The following is a 22,996-nucleotide window of genomic DNA, read 5'->3' on the forward strand; positions in this document are numbered from 1 at the left end:
GTTAATTGATAGTGAGAACCTTAGTACATCATCTTGTTGCTAGATCTTACTGTTGGGCGAATGGCCAGTCCATTTAATTCAGTAGAATGTGTTGCCAATACTTGGAAGAAGTTTTAAACTGCTTCACTAGGGTGACCATTTGGCCTTAGGGATGTGCTTAATGCTTTATCTCAAAGCGATCCATGTAGCTCTGCTACAGTAAGATAAGCAGCTCAGTGGTAGTTGGATAATAAGGGAAATGTCTAAAAGTACGTTTCAAAGTACTGTCATGATTCTAGTCCCTAAAAGGCACTTGAGTATTTGATCCCATGTTCATTCTTTTAGTACTACTCAGATCTCTTCTAAAATTCCCTTTCTTACTATTCACTAACATCTTATAACTATTCATTATTGCTTCCACTATGTGTTGATTAGATCAGACCAGGCATAGATAAACATCAAGAGAAGATGCCCTCAGATTGTTTAAACTCGTTGGTGAACCAGCCACAGTAGGAGTGGAGAGGACCAACTTGGAACTCAAACAATTCTTTAAAAACGGTTTTGGCTGTAAACAACACTTTCAAAAGCAGCATCACTAACAATTTAGTGGTCACTAGAACTTTCACCCATTCGTATGTGAGCAATGTACTTTGTAGCTTGTATTATTCTTGAAGTAATAGCCAAGGGATCTGTGAAGAAGCAGTTTAATTTTCTACTATTACTGAAAACTGTTTTGGGCACATTTGATTTTTATTTTACTAATAAATGCTTGTAATTTTTTAGGACAATCACAAATGGATGTTGCAACACCACACCCTGCTTCAGTAGTTGTAATGAGACCACACCCAGTGACGGTGACTACATCAGTCCCAGCCTCTCTTCCAAGGCAACAACCAAATGCACAAAAACCTAAGGTAGCTGTCATAGAGATGAAGTCAGAGAAAAAGGATCCACCCACACTCTCTGTGCAGGTATGAATCAATTCAAAGGTACTTTGATGGATCGGTGCAGCTTGTCGGATGCAAATAATGGTTAGGGTACAGTTGGACAAACAGTGGCTGTAAGTGGCTGGTGGGAAAGGAATCTCATGATGGACAGATACAATTTTATCCACACAGTTAGGTTTTTCATGGGTTTTCTGAACTTGCCCTCATCCTTGGTCAGGTGGATGTGTAGCTGAAGAGATTTCTAAATTGGAATCCCAGTACAGAAATGGATCAGCTCAAGGCACATTTTCCAGACTGATGAATAACAGGTGTTTGGCAGCAGGATAGATCGAGCAGTGTTTAAGCTTAGAATGGAAGGGAGGCCCAGTAAGTGTACTGTTTTGGGAAATGTAACTTGAATGTACCTTGAATCTGTTCAGCTGCTGGATCTCAGCATTACCCTCCACTGATTCACTGGATTTGAGTTACATCTATGTGTCAAAGGAAGGACACAGTGTGAGCAGGCCTTAAAAGCTAGTGTTGCCATTGCCACCCGATTGTAGAAATGACAAGTTTAAATATGTTTTCCACAGTGGGATGAATCTCATTTTCATAGACAAACTTATGATTTGAACAGAAAGGAGGGACTCTGACAACTTTCCACTATTTTCAAAAGCACCAGCAGCATATTAGTATCTAGGTAACACAGGGCCACTCACCCCACCATGCATAGCTATGTTGAACAGTTGAAGGGCCTTTTCCATGTTATCTCCAGTACTTCGCTCATATGCAATGGTAACTTTTTCCACTTGAATTAGGGAAGCCATCACCTCTTTCAGTCTATGCACCAAAGGTTTAGTAAAATATTCTCATCTAAATTGAGTATGGTTTTAGGTGAACAAGATGAACAATAAATAAGATCCTTAGTTGTTTATTGATCACCAATATTGTCGCCTCTTCTATAGAAAGGCTTATACATTAGTACTCACTAAATATATTAAGTAATTTTGTTAGAAAGGGGGCCTAGCTGTGGGGCAAATGTCCTGTAGAATGCAGTTATGAAACCATACGACCCAGAAGCTGTAGCCTGTTTATAGCTACTAATTATGACCAATGCTTCCTTTACGGCATTGGTCTTTAAATGTTTTAATGCCGCGCCACCCTCAGTGGGAAAAAAATCATCGAGCCCCCATCAGAATTTTTTTTACAATTATTCGATGAAATTGGTAATTTTTAAATGTGTATAGACTTGCTAAAACATTTCAGTGGAGTTCTCATATCGTTTTAAAACTGCAATTAAATACATGATTGCCAAACATACTATTCTGGCCTTACTAACATGTACAAGTAGCCACAGTGTGGATATTAGAAATGGGGGTGGGAGCTCTGAAGAATATTTGGAGTCCCTTCCCTTTTGACCCTTACTCCCAGCTAGGATATAAATGATAAGATGTTAGTGATCCCCCATTACAGAGCGGTTTATTGCTGCTTGATTAAAACAAAGCACTGTTATCAGCATATTGCTTCTTTTGGCCAGAGCCTGGTGGACACCACAGGGATCACTTGAGGCCCACCCCCCAGTTTGAAGACCCCTGCTTTACGGTGATCAGGCCGCAAGGTAGTCTGCATCTGTCTTGCAAAGCTTGATTAGCATTGCATTGCAGAGTCCCAATACAGTTGTTTGGCCTGCTCGTCTGAGGTCTCTCCTATGTAAAGGGTCTGATAAAATTACTGAAAGCCTTTCAGTTTCTCTACTCATGATGTGTGCCTATTCCTCATCTTGTTTTTACTTCTGTAGGCTTGATGTGCACCCAAATTATTTACCAGCAGTCTGCTCCTCGTGTAATTCTATTCCTCATTTCACCAAAATGTAATTTGTGTTAACCCCCTTGCAGAGCCTTATTTATTTATTTATGTATTTATTTATTCAGTGTTTTCTATAGCGCGAACCAGACCCAGTGTTTGGGTGTCAGAGCGCTTTACATTTAAACTGCCTTCGAAATCAGCAGATATCAATTCTTCCACGCCAATAGCATGTCTATGAATTCTATTAGCATTGGCATATATTTATCCATACAAAAAACAAAAGTTCTGAGGAGAAAAAAAAAGCAATCAGTAGATTACAGTCCAGATTGTCGAATCGTACATTAGATCTAAGATAGGGTCATTCCTAAGTTCTTCTTTATCCAAGCTGGTTATAGAATTGTTATGTTCACCACATTGTTCATTATGGGAGAAATGTACCCATCAGAAAGGACTTGATATCCTTCTGATGTTCGGTGGAAGCACATTCCAGATCCTTGGTGCAGCTCCCATGAACGCTCTAGCGTAAGTCTTTTTCTTACGGAAGAATGCTGGTTTCAGTAGAAAATCCTCAAGCATTAATGTTTACTTGTAAAACCATTTCCCCATAATGACAGTACGCTACCAGCGGCCGGGTGACCTTTTGCTGAGCTTCCACCACTGGCAACTCTTGTGTACGGTTAGTCAACAAAGCAACTCTCAGTGGTCTCAGACTAGCTATTTTCAGGATACTACTTTCAGCGTATCCCACCGAATTCTCCTCTAAACCTCTCCCTTGTATTATGGACTAGGTATTCCTTAATCTAGCACCTAACAGTGTTGACTACAGCTGGATCTTTTAAAAGGACTTCTTTCAGTCTCAATCTCGCCCATCACTCCATCTGCCCCTGATCTGGCCAGTTTAATTTCCCAATTAATGGGCGACAGTCAGCAAGAGTCTTAGGTCTTCTATTGACCCCATCGATCACAGGTCTACTAACAGAAAGCCATTTCCTGCATTTGGTGAGTGAATCACAGACTATTTAAAGAAATCAATACCAAGAGGGTGCCTAGAACAGTCCCATATCCTTCTGCCATTGCCTTCCTTCCGTGGAGATTGTCACTGTTCCTCTCTGCCATATCCCGCTGTAGGCACATGACAAGACTAAAATCTCCCCTCTGACCAGCAGTCATTAGGCAAAGTCTGCTATCTTATAGACTGCCTATGACATAAAACCTCACTTGTTCCTGATGGTGAGTGTAGGAAGATGGTCTCTCTGCGACCCATTGACTACCAACTAGCAGCAGACCATACTCCCTAACTCCCGACTAAGTGAAGAAACACAAATGCCCCATGAGCACTCTCAATCCTGCTACCGACTTCGATTTTAAAGATATATGTCATTAACAACCAGGATGAAAGTAGCATCTGGATAGTGATTAATAGAATTTTTCCACCTGGTAGAAGCAAAGATCTTTCTTAAGGGCAGTTGCTTCCTACAAATTACTTGGGAACTTTGTTGGTGTATTGAGACCCCCTTACATTATAAGTGGTGATTTTGAATGTGTATGTACTGTATAAAAGCTAGTGTGTCATCTAAACTCCCTTCACCCCACTCTCCACCAGGAAGTAAGACTAAAGTAGAGCAATAATCTGGATGTGTGACCTCCGCATACCTTCCTTCCACCTCCATACTCTTCCCCCAATTACACAATCTTGAGAATATGCATAAACTCTAGAGCACACAGTCTGTATATCACTCTATAAAATCTCTGCAGGGAGATGTCATCTAAAGTGTGTGAAACAAATGAGAACGTGAACTAACTTCCATTAACTTGCCACCATGAACATAGATACCGTATTCCTTTTTTGTAGGTCCAATGTCTTTTGACTCTTTCCAGGCCCAACCAACAGGATCCACTCTCCGCATCGAGATATATGTTCAGTCCAAGTTAGTTATTCTTGCAGTCTCTTCTTACTTTAAGAAGATGCTGTATCACTTCCTCTCTGCTCACCGTACTCGCCACCCAACCTTGAAAGTTTCTGATCCATCATGTAACTACTGCCAGTTTAGATTTGAGGCCGACCGCAACAAGATATTTTGGACAAGCTGACCTACTCTTCTGATGCCAGTTTCAAGACGGGCTGCACCTCTTCCAGCAAATTGAGAGAATGTTGCATCTGATAGATTTCTTACCTTTGAATTTTCAAGGTGTCAGACTGGATCTGAAAGATTTTTCTTGAGCAGTACCTTTGCTGCCAATAGGTGGCATAGTTCGGCTCCGTGTGCATCCTTTTGATGGATACATCTGCCAGTGGATTCCTCACCTTGTGAATATCCCCTGTGTCAGCAACATTCGGAAAATTCTTTTGTAGCTCCTCACGCCGACATGGACGACGTCAAAGAGGCACGACAACGCTCGCGGCTCCGCTGACGTCACTGACCCCATAATAGGACTTCGTTGGCGTGATGACAACCGTTCCCTTTTTTTTCTGCGTCGTCGACGCCAACGGATTTTCTTGGGATCCTCAGTAGCTCGTTTGTAACTTTGTTACTGTTGTCTTTTTCAAGTTAATTCTTGTTTCCTGTCTAAATGTCTTTGAGGAAATCTGGATTCAAGCCTAGTGGGTAGTGCGGAAAGTTGATGTCCATAACGGATCCGCATGAAGACTGCGTGTGGTGCTTGTCGTCAGACCACGACGTCCAAGGATGCCCCTGTTGTAAGAAGATGAACCCAAAGGCGCTTCGAGAAAGAGAGGCGAAGCTGCTTGTTGCAAAGTTGAAGGGGAAGAAAGGTAGGAGACGTTCGAGGTCCCGCCCAAGGTCGGCTTCGAGGTCGTCTTCGGGGCATGCTTCTCGATCCAAGAGGAAGCATAAGAAGAAGAAGCACGGGTCTCGACGTCATTCAGAGAGAGAGTCGGATCCGAAGTCGAAGTCGAAGTCTCCAAATCATCGACATCGGAAGGACTGTGTGTCTCCTTCACCTATTGCACCGAATCCGGAAGGTGAGCCTTCTCCTGTGGAGTCTCCGGCTCCGGCGTCAAATCCATCGCCGACGCACTCTCCACCGCAAGAGGATGAAGAAGCTCCATTCCCTGAAGAGTCTTCAACTCCGGTGAATCTTCCATCAATTCCGATTGACCTGTTACCTGCTGTGCCTCGACAGAAGCAGAATCTGTGGCCTTATCCACTTTCCAGGCCCGGGTCAAGACCCGACGCATTATCTGAATGCAATGTATGGGGTCTTTTCAAGAGCCATGTACCCCTCTGGAGCACATCTGGTCCCATGGGTCCAATGGCCTTTAATCTGGGTGTCCCTCAGGCATATGCTCCGGGCCTTTTATGCCAGCGCCGCCTTCTTGGCATCTCTCGTCGCCGAGGTCATCGACGCCGATTCCATCTTCACCGGCTCCGGTCCTGACTCGACCTCGTACGCTTCAGGTTGTTCCTCCAGAATCCGAACACGGCGCCTGCTCCGTCGGAGTCGGTTGTGGCTTCGTCGACGCCGATCCCTAGAATGTGGTCTAGGCGGGAGGCTCAAAGGTTGCTGGAGGATCAAAGGTATCGAGCAGAGGAAATGGAGGAAGGAGAGTTACAAGATACTGATGACTTATTTGATGAGCTTAAAGAAGCAAGTGGTTTGGAGTTATCTCTGGAGTGGCAGCTTTCCTCGGCTCCTGATGTTCCATCAAAGGATGTAGCTCCATATAACATGGTCATTAGAAAAGCTGCAGAACTGTTAGACTTGGAACTGCCAAATGCGGAGTTTATATCTTAACATTTTAACGGAGGTTCTGCATTCTCCCTCTTCAGTGGTGGAGCCTATGCTACCTTTTAATTATGCGATCACAGAGCCAATTATGGAGGTGTGGCGTAAGCCTTTTTCGTCTCTTGCAGTTTCAAGGGCTGTTGCAAGGAGGTATAGGGTGGCTCCTGGAGATCCGGAATTTTCGTCAACACATCCGTTTCCTGAGAGTTTTGTAGTTCAGGCGGCCTGCTTCATAAAATCTACTGGTTCCTTTCCTCAGGTGCCTGGTGACAAAGAGTCTAAGAGACTGGACCAGACAGCGAAGAAAGTTTTCTCTTCGGCTAGCATAGCCCTCAAATCCACAAATGCCACATGCCTTTTAGGGTGTTATATTCACGCTCTGATGGACTCTGCGAAGCAGTTGGTGCCAAAAACACCTGAGAAGGACAAGCAGAACTTCAGTGGGGTTCTTTCGGAAACACAAGATGCTGCTCCCCAGGTGATCCAGAGCGGTTTGGATACAGCGGACTCTGTAGCAAGAGTCATAGGGTCATCTGTTGCCACTATGAGGGCTGCTTGGCTGAAAACATCAGAATTATCACTTGATGTACAGGCTACTTTAATAGATCTCCCTTTTGATGGTTCCGGCCTGTTTGGGAAGAAGGCGGATGCAGCCTTGGAGAGGTTCAAGAAGAGTAAGGCGACGGCTAGGTCTCTAGGCCTACAATCCAGAGGTTTCTCGAATAAAAGATTCAGAGGTTTTGGAAGATCGTCCTTTCGTTCATACAAGCAGCCACAACAACAGCAGCAGCAACAGAATACCCTGTAGAAATCTTACCGGGGCAGAAACAGGTCCCGTGGTAGAGGTCATCAAGCCTCCTCCGCCTCCTCCTCCTCCTCCTCTTCCTCTTCTCACCCCCATCCTACCACAGCAAAGCAGTCCTAGATCCCCATTCCGGATCATGATGGTCCTGTAGGGGGTTGGCATACTCATTTTCTACAGGATTGGGAATCGGTCACATCAGACCTTTGGGTTCTCAATCTTGTAGAAAATGGTTATGCTCTTCCCTTTTGGGAATTTCCCTCAAATTACCCTCCTTCTCAAGGATTCTGCACGAAAGACCACCTACTTCTCCTGCAGGAGGAAGTTCTGACGTTACTGAGAAAAGGTGCAATAGAGTTGGTCCCGGAGCAGGAAAGGGATCAGGGATGCTACTCCTGGTATTTTTTGATACCCAAAAAGGATGGCAGGCTTCCTCCGATCCTGGACCTCAGGATCTTAAACCTCTTTTTGAAACAAGAGAAGTTCAAGATGCTCACCCTTGTGCAGGTTCTTCAAGCGCTGCAACAAGAGGACTGGATGGTGTCGATCGACTTGCAGGATGCGTATTTCCACATCCAAATCCTGAAGTCGCACAGGAAGTATCTCTGTTTTACAGTAGGATCGCAACATTACCAGTTTGCGGTTCTTCTGTTTGGTCTTACTACTGCACCTCGAGTCTTCACCAAGGTGATGGCGGTGGTGGCAGCCCATCTCAGAAGGTCGGGATACCAGTATTCTTTTATCTGGACGACTGGCTGATCAAAGCAGAGTCGCCAGAGAAGGTGCTCCATCATATGCAGATTACAACTCAGTTGTTGTACAGGTTGGGTTTCTCGATAAACATGCCCAAGTCTCACCTGGTGCCCTCTCAGCGCAACCTGTTCATAGGTGCGGTACTGGATACCATTGTGTGTCGGGCATTCCCTCCTCCACAAAGGATTCTCGACATACATGAAATGATTCCTTTATTTTACAATGGATCGGCTGTTCCAGTCCTGAAGGTCCTTCGTCTGCTCGGTTTGATGGCTTCATGTATTCTGTTGGTCAACCATGCACGCTGGCACATGAGGGCACTCCAGTGGTGTCTCCGCAGGCAGTGGTATCAGCACAAGGGAGATCTCAGGGAGTCAGTGAGGATCTCCAGAGAAGCTGCGGCTGATCTATCTTGGTGGAGCTTGGAAGGCAATCTGTCTCAAGGAAAGCCTTTTCATCTGCCTCCATCGGTGGCCACAGCGATAACGGATGAATCCACCCTAGGGTGGGGTGATCATCTAGGGGACCTGGAGATCAAGGGTATTTGGTCTCATGAGGAAAGGTTGCTTCACATCAACCTTCTAGAATTGCGGGCGATACGTTTAGCACTCAAAGCCTTCCTCCCTTCCCTTTGCGGTCAGTCAGTTCAAGTCCTGGACAACACTACCGCGATGTGGTATGTCAACAAACAGGGAGGAGTGGGGTCGCATTACATTACTCTGCAGATTACTTGCTCAGCTTGCAGGGAAGGAAGGGTGAGGAATGTAAGCTATTATGTTCACTAGCGGCCTACTCTTGGTGCAGTGGTTGCAGTTTTAGTTTTAATAATCCTAGCTTAAATAACACATATCACACGCGGAACAAAACCTACAATTTCTGGAGCATTAATTGCCGCTCCCTACCAAAACATGGGGAGGATGTGTTTAATCTGTTACATAGTGAAGGACCTGATGCGATCTTTCTATCGGAATCGTGGTTGAATGATAGTTCAGGTCCTGATGTGGCAGGTGCCCTCCCTGATAATTATTCAATAATAAGGAGAGACAGAACTCCTAGGAAGGGTGGTGGAATTGCGATTATTTATAACAAGAGCTATTCATGCAAATTTGAGGATTTTCCTCTACAGGAGTGTGAAGCTGCCTTGTTTAAACTTATGCTTTCCCCCCAACTCACTCTATCTGGGGCCTTGATTTATCGTTCCCCAGGACCAACTGGTGCCTGGGTGCCCCAGTTGTCAGACCGGCTGGCTCCTTGGCTACTTAAACTAGCCAATTTTACAGTTTTAGTAGATTTAAATCTTCATTTGGAGAATATTGATTGCCCAGCAAGCAGGGCGCTCATTGCGGACCTTTCTGCATTGAATTTCCTCTTTGCAATGATGGCCCCACGCACAGAGCTGGTCACTTGCTGGACCCTATTTTTTCTAATCTGCCTGGCATTACATTTTCGCCTGCATTACCACTGAGTTGGTCTGACCACTATGCGGTTAAATTCCAATATAGTAGTCTGTCTACCCTGCCACCTCTGCTTCCCTAATTACCCGGTTGGTCTAGAAATTGGGGAAAATTGGACATTGCTAAGTTTAATACAATTTTGTTAAACAATGCCCCTGCGCAGGATTCCATTTCTCTTGCCTCTTTGAATAGTATTTATAATTGGATTGCCTCTGCGGCCAATGCGTGCCTGCCATTGTTGGCTAAAAAATTTAATGACCATCGCCCCCCTGCCCCATGGTTTATGGAGCAGTTAAAAAATCGAAAAAAGCAAGTGTAAAGCGGTGGAAAGAAATTGGAGAAGGAACTATGCTCCAGAGGCCAAACAGATTTATAAAGCCGCACTGAAAAAATATCATACATTGTGTAAAAAGGTACGTGCTGATTATGTTTCAGCGTCCATTTCGGGGGCAAAAAATTGCTTGCGGACCCTGTTTTTCATGGTTAAAAAGCTGGCAGGTGCTGGGACTGAACCAACTCCGCCTGTTCTTGATGAACTTCAATGTGATTCCCTAGCCAAGTTCTTCATAAACAAAGTTGAGCAATTTATCAGAAACTAGGGGGAATTAATGTGTCACCCCCAGCCCTTCAGAACACTGCCCGGATATATTCCGGGCCAGAAGTCTTGCGGTTAAAACTGAAGCAGTGGGATATTTTGGATATGGGTTCCCTATTAAAAATGTTAACTAGTATTAAATCGGGTTCTCCTTGGGATCTGCTTCCAGCCACAGTGCTTCTTCAGATGGAACAACCTGCTCTTGAAGTAGTGATGGGGCTACTAAATGCTTCTCTTGGAGAAGCACAGATGCCCACAGTCTGTAAACATGCAATGGTCTTAGCTCTGTTGAAAAAGCCTAATGCAGATCCGACCATGCCACCACTTTGCTGGGCGTTACTGAGATGTTACGCCAGCGCTTGGACGCTGGCGACACAGTTGCCCTTATTTTATTAGATCTAAGTGCCGCGTTTGATACGGTTTCTCATACTGTATTAATTGAATCTTTACAGGCACTGGGTATTTCTGGGACGGCGCTTGGCCAGGTGTCTTCCTTTTTAGCAGAACGAACATTCCAGGTGTTCTCCACCAGGGCCTTGTCTAATTCTTATTCCTCCCCGTATGGTGTGCCACAGGGCTCTATTTTGAGCCCATTGTTTTTCAATATTTATGTGCAACCATTAGCAATTATTGCGAAAGCGGCAGGGTTTGCATTGTTTCCCTATGCTGATGATACACAAATCATCTTTTCATTATCAGAAGGAGGGAAACAGGACCCTTCTAATCTGCAACTAGGCTTGCGCAGGATTGCAGCTTGAATGCAACTAAATTTGCTCAAGCGTAACAGGGAAAAGACGGAAGTACTCATTTTTGGGAAAGAGTCTGAACATTGGGGCCCCCAACATTGGCCAGCTGAAATGGGACCTTTACCCACACCCTCCTCTCAGGCACGTAATCTAGGCTTTATCATTGACAATAAATTGTCAATGAAACAACAGGCAGTTCAGACAGCAGCCACCTGTTTTACCATCTTAAAATGGCTAAAAACAAATATCTGGATGCTCCCTGTAGACACCCAAAGAACAGTCATCCAGGCTTTAATAACATCTCGCCTGGACTACAGTAACATTCTCTTCCTGGGGTACAGCAGAGAGGTACTACGTAAGCTTCATGTGGTGCAAAATTGTGCAGTTAAATAGCTCTGCGGCCTTCTTAGAATGTCCAACATGGGAAAGGCCCTGAGAGAACTGCATTGGCTCATGGTAGAACATCGCATAAAATTGAAAGCCTCATGCTATATGTTCAGAATAAAGATCGGCTCTGACCCAAAATATTTACAAGATCTGGTTCATGAGTACCACCCCGACGCCTGCTTCGTTCGTCATCAGGAGAACTATTTGAAATCCTGAGGTTTGAACTGTCGAGAATGGGAGCCCGCTCCTTTTCTCTTCTTGGGCTAACCTTATGGAATTCCTTACCCGATGCGATGAGGAGGGAGAAGCTGTTTCCCGTCTTCCAGAATGCAAAACAACAGTTGATGTACAGAATGCAGAACAATGTCATACATTCACCCCAGTACAGAGATCTGGGCCTAAATCCATCGTTTTTTCACACTCCACTCCACCACCCCAGTTCAGACATGGCCATATGCAAATCAGCCTTGACCCTGTGCCTCATGGGAACAGTCCAGCCCGAACTGCCAAGCCATGTCTTTCCTGGACCGGAATCAAGCATCCTAGGACCGGTTTCTGGCTATCAGCCGTCTTCAGCCAGGATAGCTTGACTCCAGTGGTGTGGAGAGCATGGGACTCGCGTCTGAGCATACCCATCCCACTGACTAAATGCAAAACAACAGTTGATGGACAGAATGCAGAACAATTTCATACATTCACCCCAGTACAGAGATCTGGGCCTAAATCAATCGGTTTTTTTTGTTTTTTTTGTTTTTGCACTCCACACCACCCCAGTTCAGGCATGGCCATATGCAAATCAGCCTTGACCCTGTGCCTCATAGGAACAGTCCAGCCCGAACTGCCAAGCCACGTCTTTCCTGGACCGGAATCAAGCATCCTAGGACCGGTTTCTGGCTATCAGCCGTCTTCAGCCAGGATTGCTTGACTCCAGTGGTGTGGAGAGCACGGGACTCACGTCTGAGCATACCCATCCCACTCGGGGTGACAAAATGCAAAACAACAGTTGATGGACAGAATGCAGAACAATGTCATACATTCACCCCAGTACAGAGATCTGGGCCTAAATCCATCGTTTTTTTGCACTCCACACCACCCCAGTTCAGACATGGCCATATGCAAATCAGCCTTGACCCTGTGCCTCATGGGAACGGTCCAGCCCGAATTGCCAATCCATGTCTTTCCTGGACCGGAATCAAGCATCCTAGGACCGGTTTCTGGCTATCAGCCGTCTTCAGCCAGGATATCTTGACTCCAGTGGTGTGGAGAGCATGGGACTCACGTCTGAGCATGTATGACATTGTTCTGCATTCTGTCCATCACCTGTTGTTTTTGCATTTGAGACCCCAAGTGGGACGGGTATGCTCAGACGTGAGTCCTGTGCTCTCCATGCCACTGGAATCAAGCTATCCAGGCTGAAATCAGTTGTGCTGGTCTTGCCAATGGTCCCAGCAGAGGCCTGTTGACGATGGGAGAGATGCAGCGAAGTTCACTATCCGTTGGACTTCACACGACCAACTCTCTGGGCAGAGCGGTTTTGTAGACGATGACCTTGAGGCACCACGCCTGGTTGAGGACGACTGGCTTTTCCGGGGATGGCCAATCCTCACTTTTGGACTTGCCCTTTGATGGTACCTGCTTCTTCAGAAACGAGGCAGATTGAGTGCTGGAGTGCTTCAAGGACATTTGGGCTTCGGCCAGGTCCTTGGGAATTTCTATGAACCCAGTCACCCTTCATCCTTCTTTCCTGGCAATGGAAGGGGTTCCCAGCAGTGCCAATTCCCTCCCAGCCACGATCTGTGCATGCTGCTCAGCCTCTGCTTGGCCAAGGGTGCAGTGCCCACAGACCTCCTGGTCTGGTCAGTCCATCCCCCCTTCCCCCCAGCAGCTTTAGCCTCCGAAAACGCCTAATCTACCAATAGCTAGCATGGGCATCCAGTTGGCGGCAGGATCCTGCCACAGTAGCATAGAGAGAGTGACAATGCCTGAAGTAGGTTGTAGTTGTTATTCCAGCTACTTTTTGGTTCCCAAAAACAACAGAGGATTTCGTCCTATCCTAAACCTGTGGGCCCTCAACTTTAGCTCAGGTCCTGTCTGCCCTGGGCCCAGGGGACTGGATCGTAGCGTTGGTCTTGCAGGATGCCTGTTTCCACATTTCCGTCCTGCCTGCCCACCGGCGTTACTTGTAGTTTATGGTAGGCCACAACCACTTTCAGGTCACTGTGCTGCCTTTTGGCCTTACCAGTGCCCCTCATGGGTTCACCATGGTGCTGGAGGTGGTTGCAGCTCATCTGCAGAGATCAGAGGTGCAAGTCTTCCCCTATCTCGACGACTGTGTGTTGAAGGCCAGCTCACCCCAGGCTGTTGTTTCCCACCTCCAGACTACGGCGAGCCTCCTGCACTCACTGAAGTTCACTATCAACATGCTGAAGTCACACCTGACTCCTCTCACACTCAATTTCATTGGAGCTGTTTCTGACCAGAGTGCAATTTCAGGCTTATCCTCCAGAGCGGCGAGTCCAGGTTATTCAGGCTATGATACTGATGTTTCAGCCTCTATCCTGGATTTCGATGAGGCAAACCCTGAGGATGTTGGGACTCATAGCCTCCTGCATTCTGCTAGTAACTCATGCCTGATGGCATATGTGGGCTCTGCAGTGGGACTGAAGTTTCAATGGGCACAGCATCAGGGGAACCTTTCTGACATGGTCCAGATCTCGGAGGGAACGGCGAAAGATCTCCAGTGGTGGCTCACAAACTACGATTTGGTCAGAGGCTGACCCCTCTCCCTTTGCCAACCAGATCTCACAGTAGTGACAGATGTGTCACTCCTCGGATGGAGCGGACATCTGGATGAGGTGGAGATCAGAGAATTCTGGTCTCCAGCAGAATCCTGACTCCATATCAACCTGCTGGAGCTCCATGCAATCCAACTGGCTTTGAATGCCTTTCTAACCTCCATCAAGTGAAGGCTAATGCAGGTGCTCATGAACAATACCACCACCATGTGGTAATGCAACAAACGGAGCGGGGAGGGTCAAGGACCCTTTGTCAATACTCCTGTCGTCTGTGGACAAGGCTGGAACAGCAGGGCATATCCCTGGTGGGTTAACTCCTGGCAGGCTCTCTGAATGCCAGGGCAGACAAATTCAGCCGTTGATACCTAGTGGATCACAAGTGGAATCTCAAACTGGAGGTTGCACAAGGTCTCTCTCTATAGTGGAGAGAGTCTTGGCTAGATCTGTTTGCCTCCCCTTAGAACGCTCAATGTCAGCAGTTTTGTGTGTTGGAGTTTCCAAGGCACTTCTTACTTGGAGATGCTTTTCGTCTCTAGTGGAGCACAGGCCTCCTATACACCTTTCCACCCATACCACTCCTGCCTTGAGTTCTTCAGAAGATGAAGAACATCCTGGTCCAAATCATCCTTGTGGCTCCGGATTGGGCACCGAGAATCTGAAAGAGACACGTTAGTGATAGATTCCTTACCTTAGAATATCCCCAGGCGTCAGACTGGATCCGGAAACTTTTGCGTAGCAATACCCCTGCGCGCCGGTAGGCGTCGTCTGCGGCTCCGCGTCCGTCGTCGGCGTCGTGAGCGCCGGGATGACGTCGCCGGAGTACTTAGACGGCGCCCATGCGCGCTGACGTCAGTTCTTCTTTTTTCCGCGCCAGCTAGCGCAGATCCGGAAGAAGCTCTACCCCCAGTCAATTTTTGACTGAAAGTTTTTTGATCCTTTGATCTCTCTCTTTGTGGAATTCTCGACTATCGGTGCCAGGGATGCCCGGGTTCAAGCCTTGTTCGAAGTGCGGCCGACTCATGTCGGTCACGGACCCCCATCGCCGGTGCCTGAAGTGCTTAGGCCTCGACCACGACGATCGATCCTGCTCCGACTGCCGGGCCCTGACGTCAAAGGCTAGGCGGGAGCGGTCCCGCAAGCGTCTCGAGTTGAGGCAGTCGGCCCCGCGCCGCTCCAGGTCCCGGTCCCGGTCCCACGGGAGGTCGAGGGACAGGTCGCGAGGTCGGAGTCATCGACGTTCCGGAAGTGGACACAGATAGTCTGGTTCCAAGTCCTCAGGTAAGAGGCATGAGAGGTCGGAGCGACACCATCGATCCTCCGACCCGCCCCGACGCTCGCTCGATGCGGCCGGGGACTCGGGCGACACCGCCCACGCGGCTCCGCGGGAGTCGCAAGCGTCGCCGCCTGCCCCACACCTTCGGGTCCCTGGGCACGGCGCGACGCAGGAGGAGGTCGAGAGGTACCTCATGGCCATGAGGTCCCTCCCTCCTCAGTCGGTTCCCGTGGCGCCTTCGGGCCGATCGGTTCCGTCTGGAGGTCCTTCCGGGTCGGGCGCTTCGGCAACGACGACGTCGGGTACTTCGGACCCAGCGCCGCTGGCGACTTCGGTCCCGGCGCCGCAAGACCTCGCTGGATCCGGCTCCGGGACCTCGCCGGTCGACCTTACGACCTCGCCGGCGCCGTCCCTTCAGGTGTCGTCCCCGGCAGCCGATGTGGTTGCCGCCCCCAATGTCTCCTGCGGTTCTGCTCAGGCATCGGGAGGGCCGTCGGCCTTTGGAGAATTTTATCTCCACGAGGAGGCCCTGGCTGTTAATCCTGGTCTCCAGGACACAGGTGACGAGGAGATTTGGGAGGGGTCCGAGGACCCTCTGGCACATGATTGCCAGTCACAGCAGGACTGGACATATGAGCTTGGGGAGGCCAGTGGTATTGACACCTCGCCAGACACTGGATTTACTTCGCACCCCACTGTGGCTTCGGAGGCGGGTTCTGCTTACAGCGTAGTGTTGACGAAGGCAGCTAAGGCCCTAAACCTTCAGCTCCCCGTCGCGGCCGTGAGGACTAATCTCCTCACAGAGGTCCTCAAACCGCAGTCAGGCTCCGCGGAGCCCCTCCTGCCGTTCAATGAGGCCTTGTGTGACGTTCTTCTGGGCACTTGGTCCAAGCCCGCCACAGGCCCCCCTGTGGACAGGAACGTGGCCAGACGCTACCGCCCGGCACCGGGCGACCCATGCTTTTTGTCCACCCATCCCACCCCGAGAGCCTGGTCATCCAGGCCTCAAACTCCCAAGCCGCATTCCCGTCGGCCCCGCCCGACAGGGAATCCAAGAGATATGAACAGTTCGGGAAGAAGGTTTTCTCGTCTGTAAGCCTAGGGCTGCGGTCTGTGAACACCGCCTGTCTCTTGGGCCGCTACACCCACACTCTGTGGGACACGGTTGCGGAGGTGCTGCCAAAATGCCCGGAGGAGGTCCAGGCTAAACTCAGCCAAGCCCTTGCGGACGGCCGAGATGCAGCACGCTATTCTATCCGGTGTGGGCTGGATACAACGGACTCACTGGGCAGGGCGATGGCAACGACGGTGGCGGTTCCACGCCACGCCTGGTTGAGGTCCGCCAACTTCTCGGCCGATGTCCAGGCCACCCTCCTGGACATGCCGTTTGATGGCCGTCGCCTCTTCGGCGACAAGGCAGACCATGCGCTGGAACGTTTCAAGGACTCCAGGGCTATGGCTAAGTCCTTGGGCCTTACGGCCCCACGCCAGCAATCGGGTGCCTTTCGCTCCTTTCGTGGCCACGGAAGGGGCGCCCCACCACGGACCGCCAGCCATACGCCGCAAAATGTCCAGCAGCGCGGTGGCGGACGTGGGAACCGCCGTGGCGGTCGGGGCCCGCGGCGAGGCCAGTCCACACCTCCCTCAGCAGCACCGGCCTCTAAACCTTCCTAGTCCGAGTTTTCAGGCCCATGTGACGCCTGTGGGAGGCAGGGTTCGCCATCACCTCTCCCACTGGCATACCGTCACTTCGGACAGGTGGGTGCTGCAGATTGTCCGAAGGGGCTACTCCCTCCCCTTCGATGCATCCCCTCCATCCATGCCACCGCAATGCCACCGTGTGTCGGGGGATCACTTGCAACTTCTGCAAGAGGAGGTCTCGGCCCTCTTGGCCAAGAGGGCCATCGAGCGCGTTCCTGGGCCAGAAGTAGGGTGTGGTTGTTACTCCCACTACTTTCTGGTGCCCAAGAAGGGCAAAGGGGGCCTACGCCCTATCTTGGACTTGCGGAACGTCAACGGCTTCCTCCGGACGGAGAAGTTCAAGATGCTCACTTTGGCTCAGGTCCTGGCTGCTCTGGACCAAGGAGACTGGATGGCAGCGTTGGACCTGCAGGACGCCTATTTCCACATCCCCGTCCTGCCGGCCCACCGGCGTTACCTGCGGTTCACGGTAGGCCAAGAGCACTTTCAGTTTACCGTGCTCCCCTTCGGCCTTACCAGCGCCCCACGGGTGTTCACGAAGGTGATGGCGGTGGTCGCAGCTCATCTGCGCAGGCAGGGGGTATCAGTCTTCCCCTACCTCGACGACTGGTTGTTGAAGGCGGGCTCGCCCCAGACAGTCGTCAGCCACCTCCAGACTACGGCCGACCTCCTGCACCTGCTGGGGTTCTCCATCAATGTGCCGAAGTCCCACCTGTGTCCCTCTCAAAAGCTCCTCTTCATCGGAGCGGTTCTCGACTCGGCGCAGTTTCGGGTTTATCCACCCGAGCAGCGGGTTCGGGATATTCAGGCTCTGGTTCCGATCTTCCAGCCGTTATCCCGAGTCTCGGTCAGGTTGACGCTGCGGCTCCTGGGGCTGATGGCCTCCTGCATCCTTCTGGTGCGTCACGCCAGGTGGCGGATGCGGACTCTGCAGTGGGACCTGAAGTTTCAGTGGGCCCAGCATCAGGGCAACCTGTCCGATCATGTCCTGATCTCGGAGGGCACTGCGAGACAACTGCAGTGGTGGCTCACGGACCGCGATTGGGTCAGTGGCAGATCCCTCTCCCTACCCCACCCGGAGCACGTAGTTGTGACGGACGCGTCCCTCCAGGGCTGGGGGGGCCACATGGGAGAGGCGGAGATCAGAGGCCTCTGGTCTCCGGCGGAGTCCCGGCTCCATATCAACTTGCTGGAGCTCCGGGCGATTCGTCTTGCACTGAAGGCATTCCTCCCCTCTGTCCGGGGACGTGTAGTGCAAGTGTTCACCGACAACACCACCGCCATGTGGTACTGCAACAAACAGGGCGGAGTGGGGTAGTGGACCCTTTGCCAGGAGGCTCTGCGCCTATGGCAATGGCTGGAACATCAGGGCGTGACCCTGGTGGTTCAACACCTGGCAGGCTCTCTGAATGCCAGGGCGGACGAACTCAGCCGTCGGTGCATGATGGATCACGAATGGCGTCTGAACTCGGACGTGGTGCAAGGTCTCTTTCAGCAGTGGGGAGAGCCTTGGTTAGATCTATTCGCCACAGAAGAGAACGCGCAATGTCATCAGTTCTGCGCGTTGGAATTTCCAAGGCGGCACTCGCTCGGAGACGCTTTTCGTCGCGAGTGGAGCTGCGGTCTGTTGTACGCCTTTGCGCCTATACCACTTCTGCCCAGAGTACTGAAGAAGATCAGGCGCGACCGAGCCCAGGTTATCCTTGTGGCTCCGGACTGGGCACGAAGATACTGGTATCCCGAGCTACTCAGCATGTCAGTCGATCCCCCGATTCGTCTGCCTCTTCGGGAGGACCTTCTGTCGCAGCAGCAGGGGACGGTGCTGCACCCGAACCTGTCCAGTCTCCACCTACAAGCTTGGAGATTGAGCGGCGGCAGTTGAGGCCATTTGACTTGCCTCCTGAAGTCTGTGATATCATTCTGGCAGCCAGGCGTCCCTCCACAAAGTTGGTATACGCCTGCCGGTGGAACAGATTTGTGGCATGGTGCACAGCAAAGGCTGTGGATCCTCTCTCTGCACCCCTTTCGGAAGTGCTGCTCTTTCTTCTTTCCCTTGCCCAGCAGGGCTCTGCTCTGGGCACTCTTAAAGGGTACCTTTCTGCTCTATCAGCCTTCTTGAGGCTACCAGATCAGCCTTCTTTATTCAAGTCCCCTATTGTAAGTAGGTTTCTGAAAGGCATCACGCACATGTTCCCTCCTGTTCCCTTCGTGATGCCCCAGTGGGACTTGAACCTTGTTCTCACTTATCTGATGTGCGCTCCCTTTGAGCCACTGCATAACTGTCCTCTTCGTCTCCTTACTCTGAAGACTGCCTTCCTGGTTGCCATCACCTCTGCCAGGAGAGTGAGTGAGCTCCAGGCTCTTTCTTCTTCTCCACCTTTCCTGTCTGTTCATCCTGACAAGGTGGTGTTACGTACACGACCTTCCTTTCTGCCCAAGGTTGTCACGGCCTTCCACATCGGGCAGTCTATTACCTTGTCCACTTTCTTTCCGCCTCCGCATCCCTCGAAAGAGGAAGAGAGGCTCCACCGTCTGGATCCAAAACGAGCGCTCTCCTACTACCTAGATCGCACACGCCAATTCCGGGTGGACGACCAACTCTTCGTTGGTTACGTGGGCGCGAAGAAGGGTAAGGCTGTGCACAAGAGGACCATCTCTAGGTGGATCATCTTGTGTATCCAAGCATGTTACTCCATGGCGAGGACGGAGCCCCCGGCTGGATTGCGGGCTCACTCCACTCGGGCCACGGCAACGACAACTGCCCTGGGCCGCGGTGTCCCCCTGCAGGACATCTGTCAGGCAGCCACGTGGGCCTCGCTGCACACGTTCGCAAGGCACTACTGCCTGGACAGTCAAGTCCGGAGGGATGGCTTCTTTGGCCGTTCCGTCCTCCAGGACTTTCTGGTGTGATATTGGTTCGCAGACCCACCACCGGGGTTGGTATTGCTGGGGTATCTATTCTAAGGTAAGGAATCTATCACTAACGTGTCTCTTTCAGATGCACAAGTTACTACTTGTGTAACGATATATCTGTAAGAGACATTAGTTAGTGATAGATTCCTTACCGACCCACCCATCCTCCCCGTTCTGCGAACCGATATCTAGGGTTAAGGTCATCCCCTTCAGGGCCCTAGTTTCATGGCACCAGTGTTGGTTCTATCATGGCTCTGCGTATCTGGCGCGGAAAAGCTGTGTAATCAGAACTGACGTCAGCGCGCATGGGCGCCGTCTAAGTACTCCGGCGACGTCATCCCGGCGCTCACGACGCCGACGACGGACGCGGAGCCGCAGACGACGCCTACCGGCGCGCAGGGGTATTGCTACGCAAAAGTTTCCGGATCCAGTCTGACGCCTGGGGATATTCTAAGGTAAGGAATCTATCACTAACTAATGTCTCTTACAGATATATCGTTACACAAGTAGTAACTTGTGCGTCAGGCATTCTGAGCTACAGAGCATGGTCTTTGATCCTCAGATCAGTCTTCCACTTCGGGAGGATCTTCTGTTGCTGTAGCAGGGGAGGGTCACCCACCCCAACCTGTCCAGTCTCCGCCTTCTTGCATGGATATTGAGCAGCACCAGTTGCCAGCCTTCAACCGCCCACCCGTAGTCTGTAACGTTATTTGCCAGCCAGGCGTCCCTTCACCAAGGCAGTATACGCCTGCTTTTGGAAAACATTTGTGGCACGGTTTGCAGAAAAAGACATTGATACCCTTTCTGAAGTTTTACTCTTCATTCTTTCCTTTGCCAAGCAGGGCTAGGCTCTGTGCACTCTTAAAGGATATGTGTCTGCTCTTTCTGCGTTTTTGTGGCTGTCTGCCCAACCCTCTCTGTTCAAATCCCCTATTGTACATAGGTTTCTAAAATGTCTTGTTGATCTCGTTCCTCCTTCGCAATTGAACTCATTCCGTGTGAGCTCGTCATGAGGCACGGTGCTCGTGTGCTCATGACGAGCTGAGCTAGTCATAAGCACCGGGGCGCTGTGCCCCCCCCCGCCCCCCAACACAGTGGGAAAATTACCCCTGCTGCTAAGGGGTTATTATGCTTCAGTGGGACCCTAATCTGGTGTTAACGTTCTTGATGTTTGCTCCTTTCGAACCTATTCATAATTGTGCCCTCAGGCTTCTTACTATTAAAACAGTCTTCCTTGTGGCTATTACATCTACCCATAGAGTAAGTGAGCTGCATGCCTTGTCATTCACACTGCTTTTCTCGGTCTAACCTGACAAACTGGTGCTTCGCACAAGGGCCTCCCTTCTACTGAAAGTAGTTACCCCATTTCACATAGGCCAATCTGTCACTCTGCCTTCTTTTTATGCTCCTCCACATGCCTCTAAAGAAGTGGAACGACTCCACCGCCCGGACCCAAAAAGCGCATTGTAGTTCTATCTTCACTACACATGAGAGTTCTAGATGGACAACTAACTCTTCATGGGATATGTTGGTGCAAAGAAATGCCAGGCTGTACAGAAGCGTACCACCTCCAGATGGGTTGTGCTCTGCATTAAAATCTGCTATGTATTGGCCAAGAAGCAACCTCCAGAAGGTTTGTGAGCTCATTCCTCCAGAGCTAAAGCTTCGACCACTGTGTTAACTCGCGGAGTTCCGGTCCTGAACATCTGCAAGGCAGGAACGTAGGCTTCATGGCACACGTTCACCAAACATTACTGTCAGGCAGTCAAGTCTGTAGGGACGGGCATTTTGCCCATTTGGTCCTGCAGGACTTTCTTATTTGAAACTGGCATACCTGCACATAGTCATCCCTCCTTCTCTTGCATGCTGCACTCTCAGACCATATGCCTTTTTGTCTGCTGTCTTCTGGAACCTGCTTCTTAACTTAGGTTGTTTTCGCTAGTGAAAGTTTTTGTTTGGCTGTTAAATCAATTTTCCCAAGGTATTGTAAAATGAAGGCATCGAACAATTTTTCTTACATGAACAAGCTTTTGATGTGTGTTGTTTTTCCACAGGTACTACCGAGTGTTGACATTGACAGCATTATAAGTGACAGCACAGACAGAAACATTCCAAGCCCTGAAGTAATCCAGTCACCTGTTCCAGCTGAAACAGTCCGCCAGGTAGTAATTGATAGATGTGGTACTGCTTCCTGTGATTTAAATGAAAGTGTTTATGTTTATCCTGTGGATACACTTTTGAGACCTGTTAGTCTTTTCATTATCTTTTAATTCAACAGCTTTCTCCTGAAAAGATGGATATAGGATTTGATGAAAACTGTTAGTTGTAGCTGGGCGCAGGCCTTAAGGGATAGTCTCTACAGTAAACTCTTGATATTTTGTCTAAAATTATTCCTTTATACAATTATAACTTCTTAGAGTATGACTTAGGCTAAGCTTTACAAGCGAATAAATGTGTATTGTCAGCATTTTGGTTTGTGAACCTGCCAATTATGTTCTATTAGATTTACATCTGTGCGGGCGTTAAACAGAAGTGCACAGTCAACCAAAATCTACTAAACTTAAACTCTCTGTCCCATAGTATGGGACTTGCAGTAGATTTCCCCTGTTGTAACTTATCAATGTCTTTAAGATTGAAGGCCTGTCATTAATATTTAAATGGAAAGTTCTGCCCCTTTTCCATCTGGTATACTAAGACTGTTGATGGCCGACGAGCCTCGCCAAAGGGAGGATAGGATAGGATGGAATGCCATGTTGGATATCTTCTGTGACACTTCAATGTATGAATTATTATCATCTAAGAGCTACTAAAAACTTGGTTGTTCACATCCCCACGTGAGCGTGCATTTTAACATTTTTTAAAATCATTGGCTTAGCTCTCCGCAGATACTTTTCCACTTAGCTTTTCCAGTATCAATTGGATGTTCTTGAGGTTTGCCTTGTGCTTTATAGATTTTTTTAGCATAAAAGTGTATATTTTGACTAGTTTTCCTTCATTGTGATCCCCAGAACCTGGACCTTGACACCGAAAAAGATATGTTAAAAGATCTAATTTAACTACTCTCTAGCATCAGATGGTATGGTCAACATATTCCTTATACCAAAAAACATTACGATCGC

General features: G+C 49.3%; 1 protein-coding gene across 2 annotated transcripts in view; it reads left to right on the forward strand.

Moving 5' to 3' along the window:
- Window positions 1-22,996, forward strand: part of KIAA0586 (KIAA0586 ortholog) — a 637,696-nt gene that overhangs the window by 239,932 nt on the left and 374,768 nt on the right. For both annotated transcript variants that reach the window (XM_086937986.1, XM_086937987.1), the window contains exons 16-17: window positions 763-950; window positions 21,932-22,039. In XM_086937986.1, the coding sequence (XP_086794112.1) occupies window positions 763-950; window positions 21,932-22,039 (296 nt within the window). The remainder of the gene's footprint in view (window positions 1-762; window positions 951-21,931; window positions 22,040-22,996) is intronic.

Source organism: Lissotriton vulgaris, chromosome 9 (assembly GCF_964263255.1).
Source record: "Lissotriton vulgaris chromosome 9, aLisVul1.2, whole genome shotgun sequence".
NCBI lineage: Eukaryota > Metazoa > Chordata > Amphibia > Caudata > Salamandridae > Lissotriton > Lissotriton vulgaris.